The sequence below is a fragment of the Ornithodoros turicata genome, chromosome 2 (genome assembly GCF_037126465.1).
Source record: "Ornithodoros turicata isolate Travis chromosome 2, ASM3712646v1, whole genome shotgun sequence".
Taxonomy (NCBI): Eukaryota; Metazoa; Arthropoda; class Arachnida; order Ixodida; family Argasidae; genus Ornithodoros; species Ornithodoros turicata.
In genome coordinates, this window is record NC_088202.1 from 142523262 (window position 1) to 142542579 (window position 19318).

Here is a 19318-nt window from a genome sequence, read left to right on the forward strand (position 1 = left end):
ATGATTTAGACTTTACCGCACGCTCTATTTAATGTCACAACTATGTCGTCTGCGAATTACGACTGGCGCCGCAAGGTGAGGCGACCACGGAAGTTATGGCTATGGTATGTATGGAGCTCCGCAGCTGTTGCTGTTGGAGGTACCTGACGGAGCAGTGGGCGTAATGGGTATGCAGTAATTGTTTGCATGTTTCTTCGCGAAAAGTATGCGTCGCTACTTCTAAAACAAGTAAGTGCGACCCTGCTACATTTGCATTTGCTTTGAGTAGGTATACACGGCATGAACATACCCTTGTGTAACCCCCGTAGTAACCACTCGCAACCTTTTTTTTCCACCTGTGCTGAGCTCTCGCTATTTTGTAAGGGAAGAGGTAAGCCTAATAATGACGCACCTCTGCTTTCTATAATTACTTTATATATGGTGACTATGCATATTTTGGGCATGTGCTTGGCCTGACATATCACGGTAAAAAAAAAAAATCCCAGCGCATCTCTTCGATGAAGCAATTAGTCTATCTTGCCAAGACGTTTTCCTCGAACTACCTCGCAAGTTGTGGGATTGTTTTGTTTGGCCTTGGCAGCACCGGACATGGTTGGGGATTTGTGGCTGGCACTTCTTTGAACGGGATTGCGCCTTTGCTTATTATGACACTTGTTTTTTCCGCATAACTTTTTGTTGAGCTACCATCGTTTGCATGTGATGTGACCCTACAGCCAGCGGAGCGGGACGGCTCTGTCGTGAGAAGCGGGTCTGCAAAATAGCTTTGACCTGCCCAATCAAATTGACATTTGTCTGCGCATTTTATCGTCACGAAGGAAAGACGAGATTTCGCAACATTGTTCTCCGGAACAGGCGCATCCTAAAAAAGATAGCTGTTGCTTTTTTTGTTCCAACTTACAATGTATACGACCTCTGCCGCACATCTGAACGTTGGCGCAGAAATGAATTACTCAAAAATTATATAAGAAGTATCTGCTTTCAGTTTCACGGTGCATTGTGACGTTCTTCGTAGCACTGGAGCAGTCGCTGTAAAAAAAGAGAAACAGCCAAAATAACTAAATGCCTCTCGACTGTTGAATTGCAAGTTTTAAATTGCGCTTGCATGTTACAAATGATGTGAGAATTCTTTTTGAAAATTTTGTACTGTGCTTGCTTTTTGATACATTGCTTCGATGTTACCAATTTAAATGCAGGGTCGCCTGTTTCAGTTGTTAATAGGCACCAGAAAAATATATATACCTCAAATGTTTCGTGCGTCAGTGACATTTTCCATTTTGAGCTCTTGCCAAGAACCCTCTCTCGGTAGTACATAGTAGATGTTAGCTCAGACAACGCATTCAGCTGCGTAACACGTACTGGCATGGAGTTGGCAGCGTGGACTCAATCTGTTGTTTGCTGTCAGCTTTCCCAGCCGAGGTGCACGACATAGTTTGGCGCGTGTTTTTCTGAGTGTTGCCGTGTACAACTACTTCACACAAGTTCCTGCTGCACATGCATGTGTTGCGTTAATACTTACACATTGAGCAGAAACTTCTTTGCTATCCACATTACAGTTGAAATTGTTTGCCTTGTGTTGGAGTATTTAGCAACTAATTTTTATTCTGGGCATTGAAAAGTGGATGTGTCCCCTTTCCTCCAGAATTTAATCTTTGTGCTGTGGCTTGTAGTTCGATATTTATTTTGCTTCTGTACTTGATTTGTGTGGAAATGCTCACCCCCTCTCTAATGTAGTATTGTAGTACAGCACATTTTAAATTACTTTATATTACAGTAATTTAAGTTTTACTGTAGTATAGTACAATTTAAATTTGATGCAGAGTAGGAGTGGTATAGATACAAAGTAATATTGCTCAGTGTTACTTGAGGGGTCTCGTGTGACTGCATTTTTCCTGTGAACTAGTAAAGTGGACTTGTACATTACTTTTCCTTGAGTAATGAGAAGACACAAAGGGAGGTCTATATCTCCTTCTTTGTTCTAGATCTAATATCAGTTCGGTGATACAGGGTATCTCCCTCAGTTTCTGGTTTCGGGGAACCTTGCACCTGTTGTTCCACTGGCACTTCAATTATTTCAGCCTCATGACAGCTACGCATTTATATAGTTGTAGCTACGCCTACATTATTACTTCGAGAGCAGCACTATCTCTTGTTGAGAATCTTCACTTGTGTGATAAATGTAATATGCTGATATGCCGAGATTCCTGAAGAAAGACAAACCCAAGAAGTTAAGTACTGTGTCATGCCATATGCGATTGTGGCCTTCAATGCAAAAGTGTGGGCTTCTATCACTGGAGCACCTGTCATCTGTGCGTTGTCTTAGGTTTTTAATTTTTGTCTCATGTAATATGGCTTAGGCATGTGAGTGATGGTGTTGCAAGCACACACGTTCAGTTCAAACTCTCTGAATAGCTGTTTGTAATGTTGACAGATTGATTGTCGATGTTGTATCTGTAAATAGGCAGTGATGGCCACTATACTTCTACAGTAGTTTAACTATAACTACTTTGTGATTAAGTAGTTTAACTAGTAGTTCAACTACTTTTCAGGGGAGTAGCTAAAACTACTTTTTTAACTACTGCAATGTAGTTTAACTACATCTGTAACTACTTAATGTTGTCCACCAACACCAGTCCCCTTGTAGTGTTGTTGGACACCTAAATATGAATCACAAGCAATAGTAAACTTTGGCTCAAGCCATTGCTACGATCGTCAAATACAAACTTGCGGCGGGATTCTTTCTGTGCCTACACGATAAACTAAGTTGCAGAATAATTTCACAGGCTTCACTAGACAAGCATTAACAGTGAAGATTTAGTACACATGCACGACACAATTGCTCTGCACCTCCGTTCTCATCAAACAAGTAGCTCGAGGTAAAAGTCGGAACCACAGTCTTGCCGTAAAGCTTGCGGCAAAATCGGAAGTAGTTGGCGCCTTCAGTAACCTAACTACTTAAAATAGCAGTTTAACTAGTAGTTGCCACTACATTTCTGCAAGTAGTTGATACCTACTTTTTAACTACAATCAGGTAGTTTAACTACATGTAGTTAACTGCGCTGGCCATCACTGTAAATAGCGTTCTGCTTCAGATTTTGTGTTTGGCTTTGGTAGTGTGGAAGCCTGACATGGTATTGCTTTGGGAATGTCACTAGATTCCTTTCCTAGTTTCTTGGGGCTTTAGCATGCCCTCCGATGACATTTGTAAACCATGTATAGAATACAAATGATCAAAATGCAATATTTTTTTACATCACATGGTACATACCACAGACCTTTCATAGAATTCATTAGCATGTTAACGAATGATTTGATTTGACTTTTGGTTTTTCTGGCGTTCTGGCCTGTTCACAAATGAAGTAAACTTTGGAGTTAACAACCCTTTCAGCGTTTGCGAAGCTCTGTGCCTGTTGATCAGGTTTCAAGTTTGACATTTGGTCTCCATCTTTGTGTGCCAGACGTACTATCATCCCATTTAATAGGTCATTACTGGTGAAACTAACAATACCTGCCAACTAATGTGCGAATAACAATTGTGGCCGTGGGAAGAATGGTCGTGGTACTTTCTCTAGTGCCACCTTCAAGAACTCTAGCCCTTCATATACACATTGTAAACCCCCAATTAAACCCCCAATTATTATAATTACATTGTAAATCAATTGTCTTCCTGTTTCAGGGTAGAGACTGCAACTGCTGACAGTTTTCTTTTTTTTTTCTGTGTCCATGTCTAGCTCCAAGCATCAACATGATCAAGCAGTCATCTTTCCTCAAGTGGGCACAGAACACAAAAAGCTCCGTTAAAGGAAGTAAGTGTGGAATGTGCTCCGTACATGGTCATGCCGCGTACACTTGCAGCGAGGCATTACAGTGCGGGGGAGGAGTTGCTTTTTCAGATGATGCGTTTTCAGTGCTCCGAGGGGTTCTCAAGGGACAAAGAAATATGTGATAACAATCGTAATAATTTTGGGGTTTTACATTTTGAGACAGCTCTCAGCATATGTGCGACACCACAGTCATCTGTGGGTTCTCTGCCCGCTGTGGGTAATTTTGTCCGCTGGAGTGTTTTTCAAAGTCTAGAAAATAGGTGTTTATTTTGTTTTACATTATTAGTGAACATTGCTCAGCTGCTTAGTTCGCATGATCTAAATGCCGTCAGTGAACATTATGCAGTTGTTTTAATATATATAATATTTTTTTTAAGAACTGGCAAATCTTCGTAGTTTTTGGTTTCTCCAGGCGTAGGCGGCATCATACGCGGTCGTCTCCTATTAATTACACCAACTTAACATATCACTGTTAGTGAACATATTTTCACATTCAGATTTTCAGATTTTATTTATGCACAATAAACAATGTATAGACAAAATGCCAACTGGATTGCGAGGTCAAAGCCTGTAAATGCAATCCACCTAACACAACAGAAAAGTGAAAATAATACAGAGTACAGCCTTGTGCGATATAATTAAACGTTAGAATACACAGTACATTTAAGCATATAGTGACCTGATGTCAAAACAAATCCGTAACTTAGAGGCCAACTAAGATCAAGAACGAAACTAACTATATCCACAAATTAGGAAGCATACAGACTATGTAACAACTAACTTTGCTCAGAACAACAGTGCGGTTAAGCAAAAATTCAAACATTTAAATATTTATGTCTGATAGGTTCTGCAACAAATATACTCTAAGGGTACTTCTCATAGAGTTAAAATTAGTTACTAGACCACTTGGGATGATGTGGGTGCGACATAAAATTCGTAACTCCCACGTTAAAGCCTGAGATGATGAGTCCTGCATAACTGGTAATGAATTACATTTTTATTCCTTATCTAACAGATACAGCAGGCTCTCTATGAGTCCAAGCAGGAGTGAACGTGGGAACAAAAAAAAAGCACAAGTACACAAGAATCGAGACATGACCGTAATGTCGTATACACTGGTGCAAACCAATAGAAGCTACACTGGAATCGGACAAGCTCTACAACCACTATTTAGCTCTACAACAAAAAAGCGGGAGTAGAAATTGTGACAGATGCAAAGCTCTCATGACTATGTGTAAACGCAACATTATCACTTAAAGGGGCAATAAACAGGTATATGAGGCACACTTTTTTTTAAATGCATCGCGATATGTTGCCGACGGTGAACGTTTTATCAAAAAATTTTGTCGCAAAAAAGTTTAAGTAATGGCTCGAAACCGACTGAATATTCGCTGCACTCCGCAGCGTCAAGGAAAATCCTCGGTTTTTCCAACCCGTCTTTAACAATAGTGTGTCGGCTATTGCCAAATACGATTGATAACATCGTTGGTGACATCATTGATAGTAATTCCTGGGATTTATAACATCACCCTGACATTACTGTACCTGCCAGAAACAATGGCAGTATGCATGACTCAGAATATTATCACTCTATTGGGAGTGGTAGACACGCTATTTCAGACAAAGCGCTATCAGTGATCTTCTGACGCTGAGTAATGACCAGATAGAAGAAACGAGCGTGGGGTATCCTCCGACATGTGTCCAGAGGGTTTTGCGTTGCTTTTTCTCTTATAATTTTCAGTAAAAAATTAAATGAATGAGGAAAAAAAAAAAGCTTATACGCCTGTGACAAGTAGCGGGTGATTTGATGTGTATATCTTGTACTGTGCACCAACTACATCTGTGCTGCAATAAATCTTGTATATACTTTATGCATTTCTGCATAAATTAATCTGCGCAGATTTAAGCCAACTGTTCTACAAATGTAAGCATCACCGAGTGTGCTTCGCCCAGTCACAGATTTTTGGCTGTCAAATTAGTGTTGCAGAAATCTTGCGAAAAATCCTGCACTTTTGATTGAAAAAAAAGTGTGTTATGTTATGGCCATGGGCTCCCTAATTCATGAAGTAAAATGCTACCTTTGCTTGGCTAATTTAAGAGTTCAATTAACAGAATTATGCACTGATTACAAAAAACACGAATGTAAACTTCCGTAATGTGTAGCAAAAACCTTTCGAGTGCATCCCAAGTATTTCCAATTTTTATGTAGTGAAACCTATTTTTAAGAATTAAATAACATCCTCTCATTGAACACCCTGTATTTAGGTGCGATGAAACTCCTTTAACTCTGTGCATTTTTTTTACAAAGTCTGGCCTGCAGTTGACTGCCCCTTCAACGCACCATCCCTTTGTCCTATACTGTTTTTCTGCATGACAAGGGTATTTCACAAATGCAGTGCATAAAGAACAGCTAAAAAGCTAGCAAGCTCGTGATGACAGATCTCGTGATGACAGATCTCGTGATGACAGATCTCGTGATGACAGATCTCGTGATGACAGATCTCGTGATGACAGATCTCGTGATGACAGATCTCGTGATGACAGATCTCGTGATGACAGATCTCGTGATGACAGATCTCGTGATGACAGATCTCGTGATGACAGATCTCGTGATGACAGATCTCGTGATAACTGATCATAACTGGTCATGATAACTGGTCATAACTCATCATGATAACTGATAACATGATAACTGATAACATGATAACTGATAACTGATAACATGATAACATGATAACAAACCCAGAGACTGGGTGTTCGTCAGGGTTCGCATGTCATACTAGAGAAACCTTTTTGTTTGATATCACAACCCAGTCGTCTTCATTTCTTGTCTCTGCGGCAATTTTACAACCGTAAATTGACAACAACAGGCAAAAAAACAAAAACAAAAAAACAATAAGCAATTAACAATTAATAAGTTACCATTGGTATGCTGCTTGAGCATGCACTGTGAACCTTTTGCTTTGCTTGACAAGGGTGATTGTCTATGCATCCTAGTGCACCACTGTAACAATTCAATGTTAACCAGCTCTGTGGTACGGAGTTTAAAAGGCTATAAACTTTAATTTCAGGTGGAAGGAAGTGGATTCATCCCCCTGACGCACTTCAGAAAGGCCATGTTGCCTACTTGGTGAAGGTAGATAATCTCGTTTATATTTGTGTGCATAAGTCACAGCACCCTGATATTGTGCGCCACCAGTGACGGTCAGTCTGTATCAGCTTGCCCCAGGAGCACGGTGATTACTGTCACCACTCTCTGACATCATTGCAGATGCAAAGGGACGCAGATGCACAGAAGCTTGGTAAATGAACGGGCAGTGATTGTTACGAATGTCCAAAAGTGTTAACTGACGTGAGAGATAACATATCAAATATCCCCAGACACGATACAGTCAGTGACATGTATTGTTTTGTCATATCTTGTTCAGCTTTGTTCTCGTTTCAGTGTAAATGTAAGAGCATTAATTATTTGTGACATCATTGCCCCCAACAAGGCTGAAAGTTCATAAAATGGTATCATCCTAATTTTTTTTTTTTTAGTAGTTCTGCGAGACCTTCGCCTTGGCACAAAAATGTGACATTTCAGTTGTACGTAGCACGAGTGGTGGTAATAACATCGGCTGTGCTGGCATCATTCCTTTTAAATAGAACTGTTGGTATTTGGCCTTCTGAGATTTTTATCCATTGCTGTACCTGCCTTTTGCTTGTTTTTTGGGTGGCGAATAACGAGCAAATATTACAAAGGCACAGTTTGTTCCACAAAAATATTCGTTTTGACCAGTCTAGTGCCAGTAGGATGATGTAATCAAATCGTTACAACCATTCTTATTGGAAACTGCCAAGTGAATATGTGTCAAATTATGAGTGACTGGACACTTGTGTCCTTTTCACTCTATGACCCTGGTTAGCAGACCATCCTGCTGTCCTATATTCCTATACGCAGTATACAGCGTATCCCTGCTTAAAGGGACTATGAAACGATTTTTTTCTTCGTTTCGTTCGAAAGAAGACATTTTTCTGAGTCTAGAACCGAAATTTTACTTTCGTCGCGCGAGCAGATTTCTCGGGAGCGAATTTAAACGGAGCGGCGAAGGGAGGACAGCTGGCGCCGCGCCGTGACGAGCTGCCGAGCGGAGACACAACGGGTAACTTGACGCGACCATGGCCGGCTCAGCAACACGTCATCGTGACATGTTGCCGAGCCGAGGAATCCCGCCAGGAGCATGCGCCGTAGGATCCCGCGTATGCGTTCATCGGGAGTGGAAATCTTCATGACAGCAGCTTTCGCACGATCGGCAGATTTCGGCAGTGGCGGCAGCCACAGCGCGAGCTCGCAGCATTACTTGCCATTGTGCAACACCGGTGACGTAACGGGGAACCGAAGAGCGGTCCGTACAGTTACACCATCGGCAGGGAAATATGCGCAGGAGAGGAGGAACGCGGAAGAGACATTTCCAGCGCGCGCTCCTCGCAGAGTGGAGCGATTTCGTCCGGAAAAATTTGTGGCATATTAGTTTCTCTGCGGGAAGAACAGTTTCCATCGAAAAAAAGTATGGGGGTTCGCGAAATTTCATAGTCCCTTTAACGTGCACCAAGTCTTAAAAAGACAAATACGAGCGCTCTGCGTGGATGAAACCAGCTGAATTCGGCAGCTGCTGACGCTGACCTTGAGGCAAACACCAACACAAGAGAGAACTGATGTTCTGAGGCTGGAACAACATAGAAGGGACAATCACATACAAGGCCTCAAGTTGCCTAAGAAATTAACTATGAAAGATGGAAGTCGCTGAAAAGGTTAGCCAGCTGTAGGACTCGAACCCACATCTTCTGGATTACCGGTCCAGGGCTCTACCAATTGAGCAAAGCTAACACGCCTTCTCAGCGACTTCCAGGGTGCGTCATCTGAAGGGACAAACCAGTCATTCTCTCTCGCTCATCCTCCTTTCACTCTTACATTTTTGCACACTCGTACACACATTCATACGACAATTGCCGACATTACCCCGACATACGACAATTGCCGACATTACCCCGACATACGACAATTGCCGCTTGCGTCGATCCCTGTCGTATGAATGTGTATGAGTGTGCAAAAATGTAAGAGTGAAAGGAGGATGAGTGAGAGAGAATGACTGGTTTGTCCCTTCAGATGACGCACCCTGGAAGCCGCTGAGAAGGCGTGTTAGCTTAGCTCAATTGGTAGAGCCCTGGATCGGCAATCCCGAAGATGTGGGTTCGAGTCCTACAGCTGGCTAACCTTTTCAGTGACTTCCATCTTTCATCAACAACACAAGCCCTGTCTTGGGCAATACGTACTTCACATATCAGATGGATGTCGTTCCTTCGGAGCGTGTTTAAGAGCGGGTTGCAACTGCGGTGCACATTGTCATGCGTTCTTTTTTTTGTGTTTATGTTGCAGGCTTATAGTTACCGGAAATAGATTTATTGATTTGTCCATAAACACCGCGATGGCCACGGGAAAATGAGATGAGAACGGGGGAACTGTCACCAAAAATAGAAACAAAAATGTTTTTGGTCTGATTACCGGAAACCGGAATATAAACGATAAAGATATCCAAAGGTGGTGACAGTAACTGAAACCAAGTTTGGCTAGAAGGTAGACCCCCCGTACTCCCACTCTATATTTCACCACTCTCAGTTCATTCAGCCTAAATTTATGGGTAAATGCATAAATATTAATATAGTGCGAGAGACAGTTAAGCTTGATCCGCACTGGTGGCAGAGCTGGTCAAGATCAAGGCCATACTATATGATGACCTTAGCCACGCTCACCAAGAATGTAGTTCCGTAAGGATTAATGAATTAATTGGTGCAGCATGATGGATGCTGCTTTCATGGTACATCCCTGCAAGTCGCGCATGTGTCAGTTAAATGTTGGTTTTCTGGACCTTTATTAGTTGTCAAACCGATGCACAGCAAGATGGAGGCAGATATCTTGGATGATGTAATGCACAGGTGGTGATTTGTACCAGATTTCACGGCTGTCTTTGCATTTTTTGTGTCGTCATCTGTTTACTGCGTGTTGCTATAGAAATCAGGGTGTCGAACCGAAACGACTTTCGTTCCGGTTTTCGTTCCGGTTACATCATAAACGATCCGGTACCGGTTCTGCTCCGGAGTAAAAAAATAACGGTTCATACCGGTTTTTAACCGGTTCCGCTTCTACTGGGAATATTCATCCCCACAAAAAAAATCAATGTTACAAAATGTAAACCCGTTTATTCCGCATACATGGTATTTAATATTAATAGACAGCTGTGAAATTGGTAGCTCCTGGTTCCTGTAGGTTACTGTCTGTTCAAATGGGCTTTCTCCTTTCTTGAAGCACATGCTACAAACGGACTTGTTATTCGTGATGTCATACGTAAAGTACTTTCTTGCTAGATTGGAGCGATCGCGTCCCATCCGAATGTCTTTTGCTACTGTAAGCAAGCACCACCGCACGAGTAGGACGCAAATCGAGGAACACCTTCACTCACAAACGCGCTCGACGGCTCCGTTTTATTTTCTTCGTGTCCTGTCCACAAAAGAGTTGCCACTTCGCACGGGCTTGCCCTCACGTATACGTAAATGTATTCAACTTAGCTGCTCTCCAACAAGGGACGCGTTGCGCGACATTGCCGATAAAGAAGCCGTTATGCAGCCCCCTTGGGTCGCTGTTTAGTTGAGGAGAGTTTGCGGGGATCAAATTAAAACGAACACTACGGCACATTGCTAGAGAGTCAGTCACATGTACCTCTAAGTCTGTGTGCGTGCGCGAACGATAAACCATTACAAAGGGAGCCTAAGGGCCATAGTATACCGACATACATTCCATCGTAACCGTAACCCTCGTATAGTATCCATAACATGACTTCAGAGCACACGACGTCTGTTTCATTCGCCTATCCGTAGTCCAAAGCGATGAAGTTTTTTCTTGGACCGAAAACCGTTAAATATATTTTTCGGTTTCTCTCATGAGTGAAAAAAATGTATACGGTTTCGATTCCGTTCCGGTTCGCACCAAAATAGCGTTTTTTTTCGGTTTTCGGTTCCGGTTTTCGGTTCGCTCCGACACCCTGATAGAAATCAAGAAGGGATACTACAAAATACTGTGATGCCAGAAACGTGCGCAACGATGATTTGAAAACTGAGACCTGTATCAAAAATATCTTAGAAATAAAAAGCAGAAATGAAATACTGCTTCAGGAATGGAAACTGGTGCTGAATGTAGTTTGGAAATGAATACAAAAGGTTGTTATTTATGTACCAGAAAGAGGAACTAAAACATTATTGTCAGTGACAAAACTGTGCTTATTAGGCTGGCAAAAATAACCACACAAAGCTTACCTACTCAGAGTAGAAAGTTGGATTAGTTGGTTGTAGTTCATTCCGTGGTTCAGAGTCGGCAGCACACGAAGGCTTTAGATGGTACCAGAAGGGCACCACAGAGAAATGATTCTGTCCACAAGCAAGGAAGGCACAGAGGAAGACACACACATGATGCGAGATGAACAAGAAATAAATTAACTTTGTGCAGAAGATTGGGTTAGTTGGTTGTAGTTCATTGAGGTCGTGTCCGGTATTTCTTGTCCCCGTGCTTCGTTTAGATGAAGGCTTATCTAGTTGGCAACACAAGTGCAGCAACAGGAACTGCTCACAACATGAACGAAATGTTGGCGACTATATGGCACATGACTGTTGAGAACATTCTGTTGGTTTCATTCCCATAGAGCGCACAGTCTTTTTAAAAATCTTGCACACCCTGTAAACATTTTATTTCGTTCATCCCGTACACCCTTAAAAAAAAAAGGTGTACTTTAAGTCCTTTTTCTTGCCACGTATATCACTCCCTTTTGGAGAGTACAATTACTCTCGAAAAGGGTCTGTTTACTCCCTTTAGGGAGTGGGGTTACGCTCTCGCTCCCTAATGGAGAGTAATATTACCCTCCGGTAGGGAGTAAGGGAGTAATGTTTTAGGGAGTAACCCTAACTCCTTTTAACCCCCTTTTCTTGTCACATATATTACTCCCTTTTGGAGAGTACAATTACTCTCGAAAAGGGTCTGTTTACTCCCTTTAGGGAGTGGGGTTACGCTCTCGCTCCCTAATGGAGAGTAATATTACCCTCTGGTAGGGAGTATGGGAGTAATGTTTTAGGGAGTAACCCTAACTCCTTTTTAACCCCCTTTTCTTGTCACATGTATTACTCCCTTTTGGAGAGTACAATTACTCTCGAAAAGGGTCTGTTTACTCCCTTTAGGGAGTGGGGTTACGCTCTCACTCCCTAATGGAGAGTAATATTACCCTCCGGTAGGGAGTAAGGGAGTAATGTTTTAGGGAGTAACCCTAACTCCTTTAACCCCTTTTTCTTGTCACATATATTACTCCCTTTTGGAGAGTACAATTACTCTCGAAAAGGAGTCTGTTTACTCCCTTTAGGGAGTGGGGTTACGCTCTCACTCCCTAATGGAGAGTAATATTACCCTCCGGGAGGGAGTAAGGGAGTAACGTTTTAGGGAGTAACCCTAACTCCTTTTTAACCATTTTTTCTTGTCACATATATTACTCCCTTTTGGAGAGTACAATTACTCTCGAAAAGGGTCTGTTTACTCCCTTTAGGGAGTGGGGTTACGCTCTCGCTCCCTAATGGAGAGTAATATTACCCTCTGGTAGGGAGTATGGGAGTAACGTTTTAGGGAGTAACCCTAACTCCTTTTTAACCACTTTTTCTTGTCACATATATTACTCCCGTTTGGAGAGTACAATTACTCTCGAAAAGAAGTCCGCTCGCTCCCCTTAGGGAGTTGGGTTACTCTCTGGGGTCACTGGAAAGTAATATTTCCCTCCGGTAGGGACTAAGGGAGTAACGTTACTCCCGAGGGGAGTAAGGAGATTCCTTTTTGAAAGTAATTGTACTCTCCAAAAGGGAGTAATAGTATGTGTGGCAAGAAAAAGGAGTTTAAAGTACACCCTTTTTGTTTAAGAGCGTAGACAGCATAATGGGCCTTTGGCATGTCAACTATTGTACATATTCAGATTTCTTGCTCAGTTCCTAGGCTTCACAGAAGTGGACCATCCCAAGGGCATTGAAGTTGTCAAAGAAGGCATTAGGAAATTAAAGGTAATCTTTCGTTGCATATAAACTCAGTAATGGCAGTGCAACTGGTAGTACTAGAAGGAATTGGTAGTTTATAAAACAAAAAAAGCAACCAGACACAGTTTGAAAATGCCGTGGCACCGTTACAGGATGGCCACAGTAAAGTGACTCTTCCACTTTAGGGATATGGTCCTGTTAAGAAAGGTCTGCTTTAGTATGTACGAATGGAAGACTACGTAACAGCCGTAGAAGCTTTTTTGTGCAACTCAAAATCTATGCAAAACTAACTGATATTAGTCCCATTCCATTAAACACTCTTTTCACCTTGTAGAGCATCGATAATAAAGAGAGTGTGCAGACTAACTGGTGCATGACTAGGAGAGCTTGTAGAGCATGTTGGGTACATTAGCCAACCAAATGTTTTTATGGATCATTCACCATAGGTCCAGTAAATGCTAGATCTAAAAAAAATCACAATTGTACATTTTAGAATGTCATTATGATCTTATTGGGATTTATTATATCCAGTTCAACCAGCAGCTGAAACGGTCTGAAGGAACAAAAGCACCCAAGGTTGAACTGACCATCTCTGTTGATGGTGTTGCAGTGCAGGAGCCGAAAACGAAGGTATGAGAAAAGTTGAGGTTGGTCATTGATCGCGAGAATTTGGTACTTAATTCTCGTGACTGCACATTTGCTTGTATATTTTGAAATATCTAGGACAGTTCAAATTTTTATCACTAGTCTTTTTATAATTGTTGGCACTTGAAGCAGCACGGCCACTTATGACCACTATATGTCACTTGGTGATGGTGACGTTTGCATGCCATGTAGGTCTACTTTTTTCTTTCCTGACTGTCTCCTGTCATAGTATTTAAGAGCATTTACCTCATAGTTTGGGTACAAATTTTAGTAACTGTGCAGTTCCTTTTTTTTCTCTTTTTCTTACAATTTTTTTATTTTACCGTTTTTTATTACCATTTATTACTATTTATTACCATTTATTTTTACCTTTTTGTGTGTGTGTGTGTGTATAGACATCAACCTTTTTCTTTTCTGGATGTCTCCTGTCATATTTAAGAGCAGTTACCTCATAGTTTGGGTACAAATTTTAGTAACTGTGCAGTTCCTTTTTTTTCTCTTTTTCTTTACCATTTTTTATTACCATTTATTTTTACCTTTTTTTTGTGTGTGTGTATAGACATCAACCTTTTTCTTTTCTGGATGTCTCCAGCCTTGTTTCTAAAAAAAAACATTTGTCCCCGTTAGCGGATCTTCCATCAGCATCCGCTGCACCGCATATCGTACTGTGCGGATGACAAGACAGACAAGAAATCCTTCAGCTTCATCGCCAAGGAAGCTGATGGGGAGCGGCACTCTTGCTTCGTCTTTTCTAGTGAGAAACTGGTGAGAACGTTTGGAATGAGATTCAAAGTCAAAAAGTTAAGACTCTTAAATAATGCCTACAGCCCAGGAACAAAAAAAAGGGTATCCTAAAGATATAACTTCCCCAGGGTATGTGTTCTAATCTCCTTCCTATAAAGTTCCTATAAAATCTGTAGATACTGCGAAACATCATTCAGCAGGCCACATCAGAGGAGAACACGAGATATCATGTATGTAATGCTGAGCCACAACAGTGCTTTGAATCAGTAATTTTATAAAACATTTTTTTGTTCCCACATTATCCAAGAAAATAGTGTTTCCCGTTTCAAGCAGCTGTTGACTGCTCGCCGCAAAAAAAATCGCGGAATTTACGAGTCGGTGCCGCGGAATTTTGAATTTGCCGCAGCAGAAAACCGAGGGCCTTACTCATCGTCATCATCAATATATATGTAGTGGGAATGGCTAAATCTTCGTTGAACATGGTGCTTATACTTGCTCATACTTGCGCTTGAAACTGCACATTCGTGGCTACTGGTGATAGGAGCTACCAGCTGGGATCATGATGTGCCTCATTTTTTCAGGCTGAGGAAATTACGTTGACGATAGGGCAGGCATTTGATCTGGCATACAGAAAATTTTTGGACACGTCTGGAAGGGATCTGGAGATGAAGAAACAATTCATGATACTCCAAAAGAGGGTAAGAGCAACTCCAACGTGTAATGATAATAAATGCCGCGATATGTCAAATAACTCTCTGGCCTCTGAGTACACAGCGTGCTTTTTTTTTAAATGGCCGGGCACGCATCGCTTCCATTTACATCCCTGCCGTTCTTGCCCAGGTGCAAGACCTAGAGCAAGAGAACGAACAGCTGCGTCAACGTCTGTCTGTCCTGGACGGTGCAAAAGGAATGTCGTCTCCAACAGATGCTCACGAAGAAAAGGTATGTAGCCAAGACACTAAACAGATCAAGCGCAGCCAGGAGATCCCAGATTTCTCTGTTGTCTTGTCTCTCATCTGAACCTTGTGCAGAGAGCACACTGTTTCTCCTTTTTTTTTTTTTTCTTCTTCAGTTCAGATATGCTGCACATTAATTTACTGCATCAGTTGTGGTCTCTGAAAAATATGTGTCCGTTCCGTTAACTCGTTTGAATGCTTTGATCCTGTGCTCTCTGATCAGTAGGTGAAGGAACTCTGTATTGTGTTGCGTTATATACTGTTGCGGACACAGCTAGGTAAAGTCGCCTGTCAGTACCTCACCATCACATATTATCTCTGTTGCGCTTGGAAGTGTTGTGCCAATGTTGTATTTGAAGGTGTACCATGTGCTGCACATGTTTATTGATCCAAAGAAATAATCTTGGAATACCTTGAGATTTGATAAAGATAAATCACAGAGTACTGACTTTAGACAGCCGTTTCCCCTACAGTGCAAGCTCTCTGTATTATGCAATAATCATTTTGTCACCCTTTATTTTTCTTTTTTCAGGGTTGACACCATGTTAATTAAAATTAAGAAAGTTCTCCGTAATATAACACGATAGTAATTTTGGTTAATCTATTAGTAATTAATACAGGTTGATAATCTTGGTTGCTTCACGGGCTACATAGTCCCACTAATGAATTCCCATTCAGACTAAAAAACGAACTTGAGACAGGAAAAAGAACCTGAACCCTCAACTTAATACTTCCACTTATGACGGAAAAGAAATGTAGTCCGTCAGCTCTCAAAATATTACTGCGCCACAGAAAGGATGGCTGGGCATGAAGACGTCATTCTCCCTCCTCCACCAGACAATGTAATCCATCCCACTCACTCTGCTTCTGTATTGGCTGTTAAGACTGGCCGCATGACATACGCGACATACCTACCGACATACCTACCGACATACCTACGGACATACCTACGGACATACCTACGGACATACCTACGGACATACCTACCGACATGCGTACCGACATACCTACCCCATGCCTACCCTGGGTACTGGGATGCCTACCCTGGGATGGCACTGCAGTATTTCTCCTGGTGCTCTCTGTGTCTCCTTATCACCAACGGCGTATGTAGATGACGGACTACATTTCTTGTCCTTCTTAGCTGAACACAACTATAGGGTGCTTCAGATGCAGCTAAGGGGCAAATAACTGTAGATAATCCAAATTCGTGCTACAAATTAAACAACTCTTAAGTATTCCACAGTTCTGGGTCGGTACTGCACCGGCAGTAGCTTCGCAGTAATTCCGCGGGAGGACTGACATCCCAGAATCTTTTCGAGAAAGCTCTCCGGGGCTACTTAACACAGCGAACACCGAATGAGGAAAAAAAATCCTGAAATCCCTGGATTTTTTTTTAGCAAATCCCCGGATTTTGGGGTGTCGAAAAACAGCTGGGATTTTGGGCTCATGCTCAAGGTTTTCTTGCACTATGAGTCTTTTCTTTTGTTCTTTCGTATCTACAGGGTTATTCTAGCAAACGTTACACATCTTGATCGCATCGTAAAAATGGAAGACTGGGTTTATCCAACACCAAACTTTGCAGACTCGTAGCCATTTGTCTGAAGTTTTGTTGGAATTTTTCGTGAGCATTATGGTCCCGTAGAAGAAAAATTAAAAATCGAGCAAAATTTGACTCTGTGCATTTTTTATGGCCTATCTCACTCAAAAGCCGACGTTTTCTGCTGTGTGCGCTTCATTTTCATTTCACCACACACAGGTGGAATCAGGATAGAGAACAAGAAGATTGGTGCATAACGTCAGAATCGGCCCGTCAGATCGTTGTAGGCGGCGCTACCTGTGTGAAGTGATGTGAACGTGGAGCAGACACAAGAAAAGAATGGCGGTGTTTGTGTGGGATAGGCCATCGAAAATGCGTGGGGCGAGGTTTTGCGTTATATTTTTAATGTCCTTTCTACGTGACTATAGCGCTTACAAAAAAATTCGAATGAAACTTCAGATAAATGGCTCTCAGTCTGCAAAGCTTGGGATGGGCCAAACCTAGTCTTCTATTTTTAAGGTGCGATCGAAATGCGTAACGTTTGCTAGAATAACCCTGTAGATATGTCCATATCTAGCCATATATCTAGGTCTTTCGGGTGTATGTTGTTGATAAAGTACCTTTTACCCCCAGAATGGTACCCAGCTCCTGCCGCTCCCACCACTAACCAATGGCAAGACCTCTAGTGCCGTGACGCCCGTACCCTTGCCACCACCCGTCCCTCCAAGAAAGCTGGAGCAGTCGTCTCATTCTGTGGTGAATAATTTTGTTTCAATGACAAACACATATGAAACCGGCTCAAAACTGAAGAACTACTGACCAGACTTGTGCCCGTTACTCGAAAAAAGTAATTGATTACCGTTACCGTTACTTCAACGCAAAAAAGTAATTGATTACCGTTACCAATTACTCTACTCCAAATGTAATTGAGTAACGAGTAAAAAGTAACGCGTTACTCCGTTCGTTACTCTGCGTTCACACAAATTATACCCGTCTTTGTGTGCCTCACAAAAAAAAAAGAAAGAAAGGTTCAACAGCGGAACAGCTAAAATAACAGGAAAAACAAAAACGCGTAGGACAGGTACATCTCTACGTCTACTGTATTTATCGCCCGGGAAGACGTTGACCCGATTGTGGAAGAAGATTGCCTGGAACTTCCCCATGACTCACTAAACCTCCAAAGCTTCAGGTACCACCACACTGGTGTAGGAAGAGATTAGGGAGAGACCTGAAATTCCAGAACGTTATTACAGTGACCTGCGCTTGCGACAACAAAGGCCGACGGCACGAGGGGCTTCACTTGGGGGCAGAACATCTGAAAGATAAGTTAATCTCTGCCGGAAAAGTAATCGATTACTGAGTAATCGATTACTCCAAAAATTAATTGATTACTCGAAAAATTACTTTCACAGTAAAGTAACTGATTACTCGAAAAATTACTCAAAAAAAGTAATTGATTACAAGTAACGCAATTACTAGTAACGCGTTACGCACAAGTCTGCTACTGACTCATGTTCTTGGATATTAATTAATTGCATATTTTTATTCTGTTGCGTCGTATATTGGGTTGTTTTTGTTTTGTTTGTGCCTGCCATGTGATGAAGATCCCCCGACCCCCTCTGAGTAGCGCACGTTCTGGGAAACAACCATTCAGTCGTGCAATTGTGTGCATCCTCTTCAAGCCTTTGTTTGTACATACACCATTTGCAACGCGACATCGCTGTGTTTTATTACATGTTTTTTTGCCACGTTGCCAAACATATTATATGTGTGTAAATGAAGGTCTTCTATCTTTTGGAAGGGTACACAGCTTTTTCATTTAGAGGGTATGTAATTTTCCTACACTTTGCAGAAAGTCTACGTGCTTACAACCCTACAAGTTTAATTCCAGCGAACTCGGCTTAGCGCCAAGGGCGACATGACGAACGCAAACCTGTTTTAGCCCTAGAGGGAGCGAACGTCATATTTGTTCACATAAATAACACAAGTCGCACGTGTGCTTATTAAAAAAATCTGAAGTTCCACTGAAGCACTTGGAGGAGCACCGAGGTGGCCCCAAAATGTTTTTGTTTTGTTTGTTTTTTTGCCCTCGGAGTGTTCTGCAACGAACAAAACAAGCTCCTACGAAAGAACGACAAGCGCAGGTGACCTACAAAGCGCGTGCAGCGTCTTTGTACCGTGCACCTTTAAGAAATCCTCCCCTCGTGAAAAGAGGGCGTCTCAGAACGCGAGGACGTCGTGACGTGACGTGATTCGTAACGTACAGCGGTCGTGTGATCATGATAAGATGATTCCTTTGACAGATAGCACCGGTGTGGACTTAAGCATAGAGCATTAGTGCTCTCCAGCTGTTAACTCTGCGAACCAAGCCAAAAGTTATTGGAATCAGAGCCCACCAAATAACTGATACCGAGGGGAATATACTTCAAATTGTGCATCCATCTCTCTGCTCCCTGCCACACGGAGTAGTGCAGCGCGATGAATTGGTGTAGAGGCACAATTTTCCGTTTGAGATTCCG

At 42.0% G+C, this 19318-nt stretch overlaps 1 protein-coding gene across 3 annotated transcripts in view; it reads left to right on the plus strand.

The window, feature by feature from the left end:
* Positions 1–87: 87 nt before the first annotated feature.
* Positions 88–19318, plus strand: part of LOC135386270 (PTB domain-containing engulfment adapter protein 1-like) — a 21848-nt gene continuing 2617 nt past the window's right edge. The window contains exons 1-9 of one of the 3 annotated variants that reach the window (XM_064616086.1): positions 88–167; positions 3729–3803; positions 6893–6957; positions 12873–12944; positions 13449–13547; positions 14190–14327; positions 14888–15004; positions 15147–15248; positions 17433–17555. In XM_064616086.1, coding sequence (XP_064472156.1) covers positions 107–167; positions 3729–3803; positions 6893–6957; positions 12873–12944; positions 13449–13547; positions 14190–14327; positions 14888–15004; positions 15147–15248; positions 17433–17555 — 852 coding nt within the window. In that variant the 5' untranslated portion in view covers positions 88–106. Of the gene's footprint in view, positions 229–3673; positions 3804–6892; positions 6958–12872; positions 12945–13448; positions 13548–14189; positions 14328–14887; positions 15005–15146; positions 15249–17432; positions 17556–19318 lie in introns of all 3 variants that reach the window. The other 2 variants (XM_064616087.1, XM_064616088.1) reach the window with 2 other exon arrangements.